This window comes from Equus quagga, chromosome 10, assembly GCF_021613505.1.
Source record: "Equus quagga isolate Etosha38 chromosome 10, UCLA_HA_Equagga_1.0, whole genome shotgun sequence".
In the NCBI taxonomy this organism is placed as follows: domain Eukaryota; kingdom Metazoa; phylum Chordata; class Mammalia; order Perissodactyla; family Equidae; genus Equus; species Equus quagga.
Window position 1 is genome coordinate 83,855,094 of NC_060276.1, and position 17,722 is coordinate 83,872,815.

At 40.9% G+C, this 17,722-nt stretch overlaps 1 protein-coding gene across 9 annotated transcripts in view; it reads left to right on the top strand.

The window, feature by feature from the left end:
- Positions 1-13,390, top strand: part of ZNF182 (zinc finger protein 182) — a 22,378-nt gene extending 8,988 nt beyond the window's left edge. For 2 of the 9 annotated variants that reach the window (XM_046672978.1, XM_046672977.1), the window contains 4 exons: positions 4,757-4,883; positions 5,194-5,289; positions 8,280-8,357; positions 10,443-13,390. In XM_046672978.1, the coding sequence (XP_046528934.1) occupies positions 4,757-4,883; positions 5,194-5,289; positions 8,280-8,357; positions 10,443-12,076 (1,935 nt within the window). In that variant the 3' untranslated portion in view covers positions 12,077-13,390. Of the gene's footprint in view, positions 1-4,740; positions 5,290-8,279; positions 8,358-10,442 lie in introns of all 9 variants that reach the window. The other 7 variants (XM_046672984.1, XM_046672979.1, XM_046672980.1 and 4 more) reach the window with 7 other exon arrangements.
- The last annotated feature ends 4,332 nt before the right edge of the window (positions 13,391-17,722 follow it).

Genomic DNA, 17,722 nt, shown 5'->3' on the forward strand with positions numbered 1-17,722 from the left:
GTACACAGTTGTATATCTTAGTTGCATGTCCTTCTAGTTGTGGGATGTGGGACGCCACCTCAACGTGGCCTGACGAGCAGTGCCATGTCCGCACCCAGGATCCAAACCCGGGGCCGCTGCAGCAGAGTGCGCAAACTTAACCACTCGGCCACGGAGCCGGCCCGTCTTTTTTTTTTTTTTTTGTAGGGAAGGATTCACCCAGAGCTAACATCTGTTGCCAGTCTTCCTCTCTTTTTTTCCCTCCCCAAAGCCCCAGTACACGGATGTATATCCTAGTTGTAAGTCCTTCTAGTTCTTCTATGTGGGATGCCACCACAGCATGGCTACCGACAGCCGAGTGGTGTGGTTGCACACCCGGGCACCAAACCCGGGCCACTGAAAGGGTCAGAGCACTGAACTTTGACCACTAGGCCGTCAGGGCTGGCTGACCCACCATCTTTAGGTTGCCTTTTTCTTGTTTGCATGTTCGCTTTATTGCTGCAAACCTTTGACTGTTTTCCAGAGTTCTGACTAAGTTGGTTCTGACAGTTTCTGCTTGTTTTTTGATGTTTCTGGGGGGAGGATGAGAGCTTGGAGCTGCCTACTCTGTCATTTTGCTGACGTCATTGTGGGGGGTGAATTTCTCATCACCTGAAATATTTTCTCATTTTCTGTTATTCCTGACAAAGCTTTGACTGGATCCAGACCGTTTGCATCTGTTTGTTTTGAGGACAGTGTTGGAGGTTGGGGTGGCTTGCATGATTCTCAGTTCAAGAGCACCCTCTTTTCTCAGTGAGGCAAAGTGCAATTTCCTTAATGGCTGACGCTCTGGGCACTATGGAGCGCCACTGTGCATGCTCCCACTTGTTTTCATTTGTTTTGGTCATTCTTTGTCTTACGTGACCCTGAACTTCCCTCTAGTTTTTTCCCTTCACTACCCAATCTCCAAATGGTTTTTCCTCGCTGCTTTTTATCCTCTGCTCCCTCAGAGGCAATGTTTTTTTGTGACTGCCACCTTGGGTCCTACACATCTTTCCTATAGCTGGTGCTCTGTTAGATCTGGCCAGTTTGTCAGTATTTTCATACTTACGGCAGATTTTCTCTTTCTAAGCATGATTTGAGCTTATCCTTAGGCTCTCTGCTCCCCTCTTCTGTTCGCTTGACTGTTTTTTCAGACCCTTCTCACACTCCAGAAAGGTTTACAGCAGTAGTTTGAAGGCAAGCTGAGCTGGAAATTGGTATTTGTGTTTTACTCGTAGGTAATTAGAAATTTGTAGTAGTCTCCATATTCTATTACAAGTTATAGTGCAGGTGTAGGTTACGTGTGGTTTTATTTGTTCTTCATGTTGATCTGTATAGTCTTGGAGGATATGTGGCGAGATTTGGATTTACACAGATGCAGTTATTCTAGATTAACTAGAAACTCCTTAATTTTTTTTAAATAAAAAAACTTTTATTTAAAAAAATTTTTTTAATAAAAACAAGATATAATTTGTATACAGTAAAACAGACCCTCTTTAGCGTACAGTTCTGCAAGTTCTGACAAACTCGTACAGTAGGTGACCACGACCACAATGAAGATAGAGAACAGTTCTGTCGCCTCCCAATACTTCCCCTTTGTAGTCAGTCCCTTGCTGCACCCTGGGCCCTGGTGGTCACTGATATACTTTTGGTTTCTATAGTTTTGCCTTTCCCATAATGTCGTATAAATGGAATCATACAGTATGTAGCTTTTTGAATCTAGCTTCTTTGACTTAGCGTAATGCATCTGAGGTGCATCATGCTGTTGCCTGTATCATTCGTCCTTTCATTTTTATTGCTGAGTAGCATCACACTGTATGGATTCCAGTTTGTTTCTCTCTTCAGTGGTTGGACACCATTTGGGTTGTTTCCAGATTTGGGTGATTACAAATATAGCTGCTATATAAGTGTTCGTGTACAGATTTGGGGGTTTATATAAGTTTTCATTCCACTTGAGTAAATACACCTGTGAGTGGGATTGCAGGGTTGTATGGGAGTAGATGCTTAATTTCATAAGAAACTGGAAAACTGTTTTCCAAAGTGGCTGTGCCATTTTGCGTTGCTGCCTGTGATACACGAGAGTTGCGGTTGTCCCACACCCTCACCAGCAGGTTTTTTTCCCATTCTAATAGGTGTGTTGTGGTATCTCATTGTGGTTTTAATTTGCAGTTTCCTCTTGGCTAATGATGTTGGGCATCTTTGTATGTGCTTATTTGCCATTTGTATATTTCCTTTGGTGAAGTATCTCTCTTTTACCTTTTTTTGTTTTTTAGTTTTCAGAGTTCTTTATATATTCTCAATACAACTTCTTTGCTGGATATGTGATTTGTAAATATTTTCTTCCATTCGTGGCTTTTTGTTCTCTTAACAGTGTCTTTTGAATTTTGGTGTCACATCTAAGAAATATTTGGCTAACCTAAGGTTAAAAAGATTTTCTCTTAGGAATTTTATAGGTTTAGATTTTTTTTTTAAAGATTTTATTTTTTCCTTTTCCTCCCCAAAGCCCCCCGGTACATAGTTGTATATTCTTTGTTGTGGGTCCTTCTAGTTGTGGCATGTGGGATGCTGCCTCAGCGTGGTCTGATGAGCAGTGCCATGTCCGCACCCAGGATTCGAACCAACGAAACACTGGGCCGCCTGCAGCGGAGCGCGCGAACCCAACCACTCGGCCACGGGGCCAACCCCTATAGGTTTAGATTTTACATTTAGGTCTGTGATCCAACTTGAGTTAATTTTTATATATTTTGGTGGTATGCGTTGAAGTTCTTTTTTTTTCCTGCATATGGCTATCCAATTGTTCCAGCACCGTTTGTTGAAATTCAGAACTCCCATTTTCCATTGAATTGCCTTTGCACTTCTGTTGAAAATAATTTTTAAGTAGAAAGATATAAAGTACATTTAATTATAACATACATGAAGTGCAGTTTATAAGTGTACAGCTTGATGAATTACCACAAAGTGAATACACCCTGTAGCCACCCCAGGTCAACATCAGAACATAATTAAGACCTCCAAATGCCCACTGATGCCCTCTCCCAGTCAATACCACCCCTGAAGGTAATCACTCTCCTGACTTCTAACGTCATTGCAACGATTGGCCTTGCTGGTTCCCTTACTATGTATAGATAGAATCACGCAGTATGTACTCTTTTGATCTGGATTCTTTTACTCATCAGTACATCTGTGAGAATCATCTCTGTTGGATATGCAGTTGTAGTTCATTCATCTTCATCACCGCACAGTATTCCATTGAATGACTGTGCCACAATTTACCCATTGTGTTGTTGAGGGGCATTTGGATTTTTTCCACCATTTACTATTAGAAATTGTTTTCTAGAGCACATGTGCATGATTTTCTCTAAGGTGTGTACCTAAGAGTAGAATTGCTGGGTCATAGTGTATGCAAATCATTAACTTCAGTAAATAATGCCCAAACTGTTTCCTCAAGCAGTTATACCAGTTTATATTCCTACTAGCAGTGTGTGAGAGTTCCCATTTCAGCACAATCTTATGGTATTTTGATCTGCTTAATTATAACTTTTCTGGTAGACGCATAGTGGTGTCCCCGTGTGGCTTAAATTTTCACTTACCTGAGTGGGTTGAGTAAGGGGGTTGAGTACATTTCAGTGGTTACCTGAATGTAATGAGGTTGAGTGCATTCTCTTATGTTCATTCGTCATTTGGATTTTCTTTGTAGTGAAGTACCTCTTCACATCTCTTCTCTATTTTTCTCTGTTGTCTGTATATTTCTTATTGATTTGTACGGGTTATTTTATAGGTTCCAGATCAGATCCCTTTACCACTTGTGAATGTTGCAGATAATCTCCTCATCTATAGCTTGCCTTTTTACTGTTGTACTTTTTTTTTCAAGATTGGCCCTGAGCTAGCATCTGTTGCCAATCTTTTTCTTTTTGTCGTCTTCTTCTCCCCAAAGCGCCCCCCAGTACATAGTTGTATATTCTAGTTGTAGGTCCTTCTGGTTCTGCTGTGTGGAATGCCGCCTCAGCATGGCTTGATGAGCTGTGCTAGGTCCGTGCCCAGGATCTGAACTGGCGAAACCCGAGGCCACTGAAGCAGAGTGCACGAACTTAACCACTTGGCCATGGGGCTGGCCTCTCTTGTACTTTTAATCTTGTAACATTTATAAGTCTTTTCTTTTTGAGTAGTGCTTTTCACGTCTTGTTTTAGAATTCTTTCCGTACCCCAAGACTATGGAAACATTTTCCTATATTATATTCTAGACACTTTATTGTGTTACCTTTCTTTTTTTCTCCCCAAAGCTCCACTACATAGTTGTATATCCTAGTTGTAAGTCTTTTTTTAATGTGTGTGTATGTGTGTGTTACCTTTCACATTAGATTTATAATTTACCTGTAGCTGAGTTTTGTGTATGGTGAGAGTTAGGGGTTAAATGTCATTTTTCCCATATAGATATCCAGTAACCCATCCACATTTATTTGAACCCATCCTCATCCTCTCCCCATGCTTTGCAATGCCAGCTTTGTCATAACTCAGGTGTCCATACATATTTGGATTCTCTTTTTAGTTCTACTGGACTATTTGTCTATCCTTGTGCTAATACCACATTGTCTTACATATTCTATTACTTAATGGAATAGTTTTTCTGTTATGATTCGTGATTTTCCCACAAAGTAGGCATCCTGTGTTAAGTCATCATCGTGAACTGGGAACTCAATCAGAAATCCTCATCACCCAGTGGTCAGCATTTTAGAATAAAAGGCATGTGCAATTACAGGGACTTCTAACATTTGAGGACGTCGCTGTGGATTTCACCCAGGAGGAGTGGCAGTACCTGAACCCTCCACAGAGGACCTTATACAGAGATGTGATGCTGGAGACCTATAGCAACGTGGTCTCCGTGGGTAAGAATGGCTCCCTCAGGTAATTGCGCTGTTTATTATTATTGTGTCTGATAGAGGGCCTTTCCTTTCTCAATTTCGGAACTCACAAGTTTCTGAACTGCTTAAAGAGTTTGACATTGAATTCCAGAGGTTAAAGTTCCTTTTCCCCCTTTGCTTTCCTGTCAGGGTGTTTGTGAGCTCAAAACCCAGGTGAAATGGTTTGACTTGCTACTGTGTCAAGTGACAGGTCCCTTGTGCTGTCCCAAACTCCCCCTTCCTCTTTCTCGGAGGCTCTGAAGACCAAGGAGGTATCGCTGTCATTTCTCATTAGCAGGGCAGCAGGTTACCAAACCAGACCTCATCCTCAAATTGGAGGTGGAAGAGCCGTGCCCAGCAGAAGGAAAAATCCCAGTTTGGAGCTTTCCAGGTAAGTGGATTGACCCAAGCTATGGGGACATGAGGTCCCAGCTTGTCAGTCAAGGCTGAGGGTCTCTGAAAGGGCTTTCAGGAGTATCTTGGAAAGGTCATGGCCCTTTGATGCTGTTGGAGGACAGGGACATGAACACCTCAGACATAAGGCTGACACCCTCTCCCCCTGTCCCACATCTTCCAGACCATTCTCCTTAAGTGGTGCTCACCCACAAGTTTCTGCACAGCTCCTTTTCGCGGTATATAAGTGTCGTGTAAATGCCAATCCCCTTGTCCCCCAGCCCTGCCCCATTTCTCACTGCCGTATCTGAAGCCAGGCTGCATTAGTCACAGGCCTAGACGCTAATGTTCTAAGTCCAGATTAGACTACCTGCTTCCATTTAGCTTAGATAGTCCCATCAGATTTGCTCTCCTAAAACATCTTATCTCTTTTTAAAAATAGCTTTATTGAGATATAATTCACATACCATACAATTCATTCTTTTGAAGTATACAAATTCAGTGATTTTTAGTATATTCACAGAGTTGTGCAACCATCACCACTATCTAATTCTAGAACGTTATCATTACCCCTAAAAAGAGACCCCTATGCCTTATCAGTCACTCTCCATTCCCTCCTTCCTCCAGCCCCTGGCAGCCACTAGTCTACTTTCTGTGTCTGTGGATTTGCCCATTCTGGACATTTCATATAAATGAACCATACAAAATGTGGCCTTCTATGTCTGGTTTCTTTCACTTGGCATGTTTTCAAGGTTCATCCATATTGTAGCATGTATATAATTTTGTAGCATGGATATAATTTTGTTTATCCATTTTGTTAACACATTTTCTTTATCTGTTCATCTGTTGATAGACATTTAGTTTCTTTCCACTTTTTGGCTATTACAGATAATACTGCTATGAACATTCATGTAGAAGTTTTTGTGGTGATGTATGTTTTCATTTCTTTTGAGTACATACATAGGAGTGGAATTGTTGGACCACGTTATAACTGTGTGTTTAACATTTTGTGGAACTGCTAAACTGTGTGAATATCCTGTTCCTCCAAAATTTTTACCCAGTAGCTTTTAACATTCACTGATGATTCTTGCCTGAATTAATTATTACTAAGATAGTTGGTAAAAATGGTAAATTTTCTATCATTCCTTCTACATTTGTAAGTTGGCGCTCTTCTGTAAAGAACTCTCCCTCGTCCTATCTGCATTAATTAATTAATTTTAGTATCAGCATAGGCACATAGGTTTTTATTTTTCAGTGTGTTATAATCCGTTCCTGTCTACTGTTGTTATTCATTTTGATGTTCAAATTGTCTTCAGTTTGCTAGTAGGAGTCCCTTCAGCTGACTCCTCTGTCTTTTGACATGTCCCCATCATTCTTTGAGCACTTTCTGGCGGGTTCACAGTGTACTTTCTGCATTTCAGAGCTGGAATCAGCAGCTTCTCCCAGGATCCCCAGTCCCTTTAGTGAGGAATGGTGCTGGGAAATGAGGACTCGGTGCTGGGTGTGCTCGTAGCTACTCGGGTCCTTGTTTCTTAGAATCGACAGATGATTCCCCTCCATCTGTCTTTTTCCCCTTGTATTTTTTTTTAAAGATTTTATTTTTCCTTTTTCTCCCCAAAGCCCCCTGGTACATAGTTGTATAGTTTTAGTTGTGGGTCCTTCTAGTTGTGGCATGTGGGATGCCGCCTCAGCGTGGCTTGATTAGCAGTGCCATGTCCGTGCCCAGGATCCGAACCCGAGAAACCCTGGGCCACTGAAGCAGAGCACGCAAACTTAACCACTCAGCCACGGGGCCGGCCCCTCCCTTGTATTTTTTTAAGAAACTGAATCATGCCATTAGTTTTCTGCATTCTGGATTTAGCTCATAAGTACCCCATGGTGGTATCTGACATATTCCTCTGTCCCCTCTTTTTCTTGTAAATTGGTAGTTAGATCTCAAAGCTTCATCACATTCAGGGTTTTATTTTTTTCTTTTAGCAAGATCATTTCCTAGCTGGTGTAACATACTTCCATCAGGAGGCATTGTAATGCGTGGTTGTCTCTTTTTTCTATGTTATGAGTCATTGGTGATGATTGCTTAGATCCATTAATTAATTAATGGTTGCAAAGTGGTGATATTCTAATTCTGTCATTCCTTCTTTGTTATTAGCTGGAATATTTCTATAAAGAGGGATTGCCCTCCATCTATTATTTGGTTAGATGTTAGTTACATATGAGTTACATATTGTACAGAATAGGTACATAGTAAACATATGAGTTATATATGTTTTTCCATTTATTTACCAGTTTTCAAAATAATGAGTTGGTTTTGTAGCATCATTCAAAGGTGACCAGTATGTCTTTTTTTGAGTATCACTTATGGACTTATGACTTTAAACATTTTTCTGTTTTAATCCATTGCCTTATCCTTATTATGAATCACACTGCCCCATCTCTGGCCAGTGGAAACCTCTTCAAAGTGCTTCCTGAGTCTTTGATAGCTTCTTTACTTTCTGGTGTTACAAGAGTTCCAGGCTCATTTTATATATTTCCTGTCTCTGACCTGGAATCAGCCATTTCTCTGAGGAGCCCTGGTTCTTTGTAGTGGTAAATAATGTTTTGAGACCACAATTTCGATATTAGGGAATTGTTTCTAGGCCTTTCCATTGACCGAGCTAGGAACTATATAAAAAAAGATTTTTAAGAGAAAATACATCATGTATTCAAATTGATATTTCCAAATCAAATTCTAGACCTAAAGATTGTTAATTTCCTAATCTTATATCTGATGGTAGTACTGTTAGTATTGTTCTGAGACTGCTGAATGTGTATAGTGGGTGGAATCAATTGCAGTAATCATGTTGGTGCCGTTGAGAATCAAGACTTTTCAGCATGGTTGTTAGGACATACAGATGAAGGGGTATTTAATATTATTAGGGGATCCTTTTATATTGAATTTTACTTTATGATTATATGAAATATTTATAAAATATTTACTTTGTTCCAAAGTCAAATCTCGAAAACAACGTATATTTAAGAAGTCCAGCTTCATCCCCTGTCCATCCCACTCCCTTCCTCCCCCCAAAGGTAACCACTTATGAAAATTTAAAGGTTTATCTTTCCATTGTTTTTTACACTATGAGCCTATATAAATATATATCTCTATATTTGTTTCCTTCCTTAGAAAAATGTTAGCCTACTATGCATAGTTTTATTCATCTTCTTTTTTTCACTTAATATTCAAGGACATGGTAAACATATTGAGATATTCCTTACTTCTTTTTATAGTAGTGGCTCCTAATAATCATAATAGTAGTAGTTGTTGTCATTGTTGTAGTAGTAGTAATGTAGTAATTGTTCTAGTAAACGTTTGAAAGTACTTGCTATGTGTCATGTATACCCTGTTATAAGTAAGTGGATCCCATTAATAAACATTTGGGTGGGCACTGTTAGAATTCATGTTTTCCAGGTGGGAGAGTAAGATACAAAAAGGTTAGGGGCTGGCCCCGTGGCCGAGCGGTTAAGTTCGCGCGCTCCGCTGCAGGCGGCCCAGTGTTTCGTTGGTTCGAATCCTGGGCGCGGACATGGCACTGCTCGTCAGACCACGCTGAGGCAGCGTCCCACATGCCACAACTAGAGGAACCCACAAAGAAGAATGCACAACTATGTACCGGGGGGCTTTGGGGAGAAAAAGAAAAAAAAAAAAAAAAAAATCTTTAAAAAAAAAAAAAATAAAAAAAGATACAAAAAGGTTAGATTACCTGCCTAAGGTCGCAGAGCAAGTGAAAGGCTGAGGCAGGATTTGATCCTGGGCTAGAGAGCCCATGAGCCTAGCACGCCTGCTACGCTGCTTCTTACTACCCAACGAAGTCCAGATTCAGTAGGTCCTTGGTGGAGCTTGGGTCCCACCAAATGCATTTTGTAAAAGCTTTTCCTGTGACTCTGATTTTCACTCCTAGTTTAGAACTAGTGCTTTACTATCCAAAGAAAGGAAGTAATAAGAAGAGAAACCACAGATGCATGATCCATTTTAAAATTCAGTATTACTATTGTAAATGTTATCCTTATTAAATCTAAGTGGTAATATGAGTAGTTATTGTACTCTTTTTTCAACTTTTCTGTATGGTTGAATATTTTCATATAAAACTTTAGGGAGAAGTGAGAAGAAGAGTAAACTACAAAAAAGGATAAAAATTCAGTATATGTGCAAAAAGTATTTACCATATTTTATGAACTTGAAGATACCGTGGATTTAAGACACACCACTAAGAAAGAAAAATTGCCACCAGTTAATTTTTGACATGTCATTGATTGTAAGGTGCATCTGGATTCAGATATGTTAAAATGTGGACTAATATACATCTTGCAATTGATGAAATGTGGTATATTAAAGGCAACACTTTGCAATTTTAATTTTCTAAATGAGTGGTACAGATGACCAACTACTTTAGAAGATAATAAAAATTAGTTATAGAGCAAGAGCAGGGTAAACTTTTTTGAAAAGACTGAACTGCCTCTTGAAAGTTTTCTATATTCTGAATAGAGCAAAATGTGGAGGACTGGGGTATGTCGGTGGTGGAACATGCGGAAGGGTTTGGAGTTAATAAGAGACATAGTTGTCAGTGGAAATAGTGTAGACAGGTGCAGAAGGTGGTGTCGAAGAACTGTGAATGCAAGCTTAGATGGATAGAAAAGTGAATCCAGATTGGGCAAAGATCTTTAGGTTTTTCTTTGTTTTGTAAGACTAATTATTCTACATCTTTCTCTCATTTACTGAGAATGTGGATTCAGGATTCTTGTAAGATTTGAGTCCACAATTCACACAGTTGCATTTCTACCTAGGTGGAAATAGTATAAGTCAGGTACAGTTAAGAGTTCATATGATAAATGAAGGTAAGGGGTGATAAGGTCCTCAGAGTTGATGGAAATCAGAGATAATGCAGAAGTGGAGGTAAGAAAGACTGAGGCGTCAGGGTGAGATTGTTCTTGGTAACACAAAGGCTAGCAGGTGGGAGTTTAGTAAAAGAACAGGATTCGATGGTCAAGATTCTCTCTCCAGGAACTCTGATAAAATGAGATAATAGTAACAGCTTTCATATGGCATGGCATTTCTAAAGAAGGTCCATTCTATAATGTTAAAGTATAAAAATGGTTTACTGTACTTCTTTCTAGAAGAAGCCTGCCAAGTTGATGAACAGATTGAGAGACAGCACCAGGATGATGAAGATAAATGTATCTTGATGCAAGTTGGATTCCCTGATGAGAAAACAGTTACCACCAAGAGTGACCATGACTATAATGAATTTGGAAGCACACTTCACCTGAGTACAAACCTTGTCGTTTCAATACAAAGACCCCATAAATATGAGTCATTTGGAAATAATATGGTAGATAATTTAGACTTATTTAGTAGAAGCTCTGTAGGAAAGAAACATGATAACGGATGTGCAAAATTATTCTTCCATACTGAGTACGAGAAAACAACTCCTGGAGTGAAACCCTATGGATATAAAGAGTGTGGAAAGGCCCTCAGGCGAAAGAAAGGTCTTAGTCTACATCAGAGGATTAAAAATGGAGAGAAGCCCTTTGAATGTACTGCATGTAGGAAAACCTTTAGCAAGAAGTCACACCTCATTGTACATTGGAGAACTCATACGGGAGAGAAACCCTTTGGATGTACTGAATGTGGAAAAGCCTTTAGCCAAAAATCTCAGCTCATCATACACCTGAGAACTCATACAGGAGAGCGACCCTTTGAGTGTCCGGAATGTGGAAAAGCCTTCAGAGAAAAGTCAACTGTCATCATTCATTACAGGACTCACACAGGAGAGAAACCTTATGAATGTAATGAATGCGGAAAAGCCTTCACTCAGAAGTCAAACCTCATTGTCCATCAGAAAACGCACACAGGAGAGAAGACTTACGAATGCACTAAATGTGGGGAATCTTTCATACAGAAGCTTGATCTAATTATACATCATAGTACTCATACAGGGAAGAAACCCCATGAATGTAATGAGTGTAAGAAAACTTTCAGTGATAAGTCAACTCTCATTATACATCAAAGAACTCATACGGGAGAGAAACCTCATAAATGTGCTGAATGTGGGAAGTCTTTCAATGAGAAGTCAACCCTCATTGTGCATCAGAGAACTCATACAGGAGAGAAACCCTATGAATGTGATGTGTGTGGAAAAACTTTCACCCAAAAGTCAAACCTCGGTGTACATCAGAGAACTCATTCAGGAGAGAAACCTTTTGAATGTAATGAATGTGAGAAAGCGTTCTCTCAGAAATCCTATCTCATGCTACACCAGAGAGGTCATACAGGGGAGAAGCCCTATGAGTGCAATGAATGTGAAAAAGCATTTTCCCAGAAATCATATCTCATTATACATCAAAGAACTCATACAGAAGAAAAACCCTATAAATGTAATGAATGTGGCAAAGCCTTCAGAGAAAAGTCAAAGCTCATTATACACCAGCGAATTCATACAGGAGAGAAACCCTATGAATGTCCTGTATGTTGGAAAGCTTTTAGCCAGAAGTCACAGCTCATAATACATCAGAGAACACACACAGGAGAGAAACCCTATGCATGCACTGAGTGTGGCAAAGCTTTCAGAGAAAAATCAACATTCACAGTACACCAGAGAACTCATACCGGAGAGAAACCCTATAAGTGTGCAGAATGTGGGAAAGCCTTTACCCAAAAATCAAACCTTATTGTACATCAGAGAACACATACAGGAAAGAAGGCCCATGGGAAAGGCCACACCCGAAAGTCAAAGCTCATTGCACACTAGAGAGTAAATCGACAGTGCCTGTTACATACACTGAAGGAAAGCTTTGTTGATTTAATTAACATTTTAAAAGTATGTTCTGACTTCTGGTTTAAATATGGGGAGTAAAATCAGCCTTTTCTTTTCATCTCAGGCTTCACCCAAAAGCTACAGGGGGAAAAAGCAGCAGAAGTGTAATCTCTGACAAAATTAGAAGAGAGCTGAAACCCTGATGAGAGGGCTGCCAGAGGCAGAGGAACTCAAGTACCAGCACAGGAGACTCAGAACAGAGAGAACTCTCATGGCTGCAGATGTGAGACGGGACTGGGAAGGAGTCTTAGCTGGGGTTCAGGCTATACCCTGAGGGCAAGACTATACACATACACAACAGCAGTACCAGAGGGCATGGGCTGCTGGGAGGTAGGAGGTCTCCTGGACCCATTTGGGGTCTGAGAAGAGACAGGCAGGGGCTTCGACAAGGAATCACTCGGACAAGCCGTACTTGCAGAAAGTAGCTTGTGCTCACAGGAGGAGCAGTTGGCGGGGGCTAGGGCAAGAGAAGGGAGTGCTCCTTGTGAAGGACCCTACAGCTGCCCCTGTTTGCTGACGTGGGAGATGTCAAGTTGAAACGACTACCAAATGGAAAAAAAAAATCCCAGTTGTAAGAAAAACTCTGATCTGCCCAGAATGCGGCCCCTGTTTCTTCTACCACATGAACCTCCAGAAAACATCAAGTCCAGAAAAAACTATTCAAAGTGGAATGATTCCAAAGTAATCAAAACCATGAATGCACATGGCTTGTGAGCCAGCAGTCCCCCTTCTAGGAATGTATATACTCATGCATGTACAGAATGACGAACACAGAGGGATTCACTGATCCACTGTTTATAAAAACAAAAGGTGGAAAGCTGTCCAAATGACACCACCAGGGATCTGGTTCCTGAAATCCTGGTACATTCATACAGCAAACTCCTAGGTAGACAAAAATGCATAAATATATAAAGAGAACTTGGACACCATTTGTGTAGTGATGTGGGATGGTCTCCAGCATACATTATTAGGCGAGAAAAGCAAGGTGCAGGATAATGAATATAATATGCTACCATTTGTATCTAAAAAGGAGAACCAATAGTAAGTACATAGTTGAGTGTATATGCACAAACTATCTGGGGAAGGATACACGAGAAGCTGGGAACCCTGAATACCTCTGGGAAAGGGAAGGGGAAGTGGGTGGCTGGGAGGATGGAATTGGGAGGGAGACAATTGTATACCCTTTGATAACTTTTGAAAATTATAGTATGTGGATGTACTACCTTTTCAATAAATAAAACTTTTTAAAAGGCATATTTCTATCACTGTTATAATGAAGTCAGATTCTAGATACAGGATTTCATAATATTTAATACAGATATGCTAAATGTGGAGTTTAAGTTTTTGGAGTGAATAAATTGCATAATCAGTCATAGAGAATGGTAGATAACCAATCAGTTCCAAAGGCACACAGGCATTACTTTCCTGAGGCTGCCAGAGAAACTGATTCTTGTCCTGGTGGCGTAGTGGTTAAGTTCACGTGCTCTGCTTCGACAGCCCAGAGTTTGCTGGTTCGGATCCAGGGTGCAGACCTAGCACTGCTCGTCAAGCCACGCTGTGGCGGCGTCCCACATAAAATAGAGGAAGATTGTCACAGATGTTAGCTCAGCAACAGTCTTCCTCAAGCAAAAAGAGGAAGATTAGCAACATATGTTAGCTTAGGGCCAGTCTTCCTCACAAAAAAATAAAGAAATAAAAAAATAAAGTGATTCTCCGGTCAGATGGGACCACATTATGCAAACCTAAAATAATTGAAACTGGAACACATTTCTTCTTTAGTATGCACAGTGAGAGCTATGAAAATATCCTGTACTAAAGGCCACCAAGGTCTTTCCATATCTTAACAAAATAATTTAAATTACTTCATTCATATGTGTGTGTGTATTCTTTTTACAAGAGAGATAAAGCATGAATCCAGGGAGAAGTTGAGTAACTTACCCCCCAGGTCACACTACTGTTGGTGACAACATTTTCCAAAGTGAGAGATTGAGAGCCATGGTCTGAATGGACACAGCCAAAGACCACATAACACGTCTGCTCCAGAGCAAGAGGTCCAACTGTGTGAATGACTGTGTTTGTGGCCCTCGTGCCTCTGTGGTTTTTCACTGGGCCATCTCTGTGGTGGAACTGGGCAGCTCAAGCTGTGTAAAACCTGGGCATGGTCAGTGTTTGGACTGAACAAAACAGGTGGGTGAATGAGACCTGAGACCCTGCCTGTGCCCTCCTAGGCCTTATTTTTTCCCCTAAATTACCCTGCAAGATAATAAGCTGTGGGCTTACTTTTTTATGAGCTATGTAAGCCAGACATGTCACATTTAGTGTCTTTCCAGGGAGAAGGAAGCTCGGGGAAGAAATGTGGGGCTGACTTCCTTGCTCCTGGTGCAGTCTGCTGAGAGGATGCCCAAGGGCTAGAAGTGAAGCGTTTCATCTTCCTGCTGATAAGGAATATTCCTGGGGTTTCAGGCCCATCAAAGGTCATCCTGAAGTGGGGTGAGGATGGGGGTCAGATCTTGCCATTTCAGGTTAATCTTGGACTCCTGCTTCCTGGACACAGATGCCAATCTGATGGGCCACATGTGGGTGAGTGGGACATGGACCTAGAGGGGAATAGTGGGGGTGTACGGCAGGATGTAGATAAATGAACTGGAGTGAACTAGGGGAAGAGGTGAGGGTAATGAAGGGCCAAGTGTGGGGGAACGGGGTAATAAGGGGCAGAGTAGAGGTGGATAGGGAAGAGTAGGGAGAAATGGGGGAAGTATCCAGTGGAGCGAGTTACTGGAGAAGAAACAGTTGAACGTCAGAAAATATGAGTAATGCTGGGGAGAGTGGGAGTGAGGAGAGTTTAAGAGAGTGGGTGTTGGAAATGCGGACAGAATGGAGTAAACTGGGAGTGATATGAGGCACAGTGGGAATAATGGTGAATGGGGCAGAGTAAAGAGCAGTCAGGCAAGTGGCAAAATGAGGCAGAGCATTAGCGAGTGCAGAGAGGAAGAGTAAGGGCCATCAATGTGGGGCAGACCGCTGGCACTGGAGAGTGACGAATGCTCTGTGTGGAACAGGGATCGGGCTGTAGGGTCTTGGGGTCTCAGCGATGCAGGATCTCGTGGTGGTGGCGATGAGTTGGTGAGGACTGAGTGAGTGGAGGAGGCAGGAGGTAGTCACTGGGTTTCTGCACAAAGAGGAGCTGCCCCAAGGACCCCACGGTGACCACAGGTATACAGGATGGGACAGCTTGTGCTTGGGACACAGCGCTCAATGAACATCCCCTCTGTGTTCCATGTTCCTGTTGTCGTCATTTATATACACTCAGGGAGAGGTCCCACCACAAGTACGTCCCTGATACCTCCCCCAAATCAGCTCTGTTGTGCCTTTAGGCTGGCCCCAAGTCCTGCCCCCCATTATTTCTGCCAATTATGAGTCTTACTGCTTTAGCTAAAACCTCTAAAGTGATACTCATTATGACCCCTCTTCGACCTGTTCTCTAGGACCCTCAAGACTAGCCTGGGATCCCTAAGTTCAGCCCTGTGACCCTTGACTGGTCCTATAACCATCCAGATCAGTACTGAGACATCAATATTTTAACCAATTATGTTGTATTATTGTCTTATTTCTTTAGGAAAAATCTTCAAACTATGAATCTGATATGAAAAATTCCCTTGATATATTGATGGACTGCAATATACTACCAGGCAAGCTATTCCAGAGGTCTCAGAATAGAAAGGCTCACAGACCAAAATAAAATGCTCAAGTCATGTGGCTTATTAAATCAATTTAAAAACACAAAATATATTTTTAAAAAACCACCAAGATGCAAAGGGAAAGAGATGAGGTAAGTTAACACACTTAGGATAGGGTGCAAACAGGCCGAAGGGCCCCATTTCTTGAATCCTTTGTTATGTAATGTTCGAACATCCTGTCTCCGTCTCTCTCCCTCTGTCTCTCTCTCTCTCTCTGTTGCATCAGCCTCATTGGTTACGAGGACCAGACTTGAGGTTTGAACAAGGGATCCAATCAGACTGAAGGTGCCCAGGACAATGACACACCCCACTTGCCTCAGCTATAGCTCACCAATTAGCCTCCTGCACAGTCACGGGTTTTATCTGTGGTCAATAGAACAATACTGAGTGTCACCAATTCGTGGCTGATTTGAATAAAATGTAGCTGATGGCTCAGGTGGTAAGATACCTTATGACTTGATCTTTGCATTCCTTTCTATGTTTAAGTAACACTCTTGTTTGTTCCTTCATATACTCCATTTATTCTATTTATTTTTAATGTATCCTACAAGCTGCTACCTTGTTGACTATATTTAACACACCTTATGAATTCTGCCTGTGTCTCAAAAGCTGCTTGCTTATTCATTATCTCTACTTCACACATCTTGAGTTTTGCTCATATCTTAAGCTCCTAGCTTACTCACTATCTATGCTTAATGCTTCTGATGGGTTTCCTCCAACACATTTGTTTTCCTGTCCTCTAGAGCACAAGCAATAGAGAAGAATCAAAGGAAGTTCTTTGAAAAGATTAATAAAAGTGAGTAACCCTAGACTGATCAAGAAGAAAAAATACAAAATTTCAAATCAGGAATGACATAGTGGACTTTACCACAGATTCTATAAACATTAAAAGCATAATAAGGGAATTATGAAAAAACTTTACGCCAATAAAGTTGACAATTTAGTCAACGTAATTAATAAAGGAGAAAAATTACATAATCTACAGATGCAGAAAAAAGGGATCTCATAAAATTCAACACCCATTCATAATATAAATTCTTAGTAAACTAGGAATACGAGACAATTTCCTTAGTCTGATAAAGGGTGTATTAAAAAAAGACATAGTGAAACTTCATGGCGACATGGTAAAAGCTTTCCTCCTGAGATTAGGAATGAGACAAGGATAGCTGCTATGCCCACTTCTATTCAACACTGTACTGGAGGGTTTAGTGAAACAGCAAGGAAAAGAAGAGGAGAAATGACTGGAAAGGAATAAATAAATCTCTCAATCTCTGCAGATGATATGTGTACACAGAAAATCCAAAGGAATCTATAGATAAATTGTTAGAATAAGTGAATTTAGCAAGATTGTTAAATATAAGCTCAAATACAGAAGTTTTTCTTTGTACACGTAACAAACAACTAGAAAACAAAGACACCATAGCTTCAATCTGGGGGAACAGAGAGAAACAACTGATGGGGCCATACAACAGAGATCCTTGAAAGAAGGAGTTCAAATGTGGCTGGAATCCAATTGTAAAACACAGGGAGAAAACACCCTGAGGCTTCTCACAAGGATGAGAGAAGGGAATAAAAGAAACAAGTCACAAAGCTAAGGACAGATCTATAAATGTCTGAATACATAAGGAAAGGAACTGAAGACAACTGGACGAAGGGAAAATGAAAAGGCCAGGGAAAGGGAGAATGACCTAGAAGGGCTCATTCCAGCTGAAGGAGGCAGGGATCAGATCCTGAGGACAAAGAAGGCAGGCATAATTGTTCCTCAAAGCTAAGCAAAGAATGGGAGGAGATACATGGAGAGGTCATTTACTCTGAGGAGCTCACATCCATGTCCTATAACCAC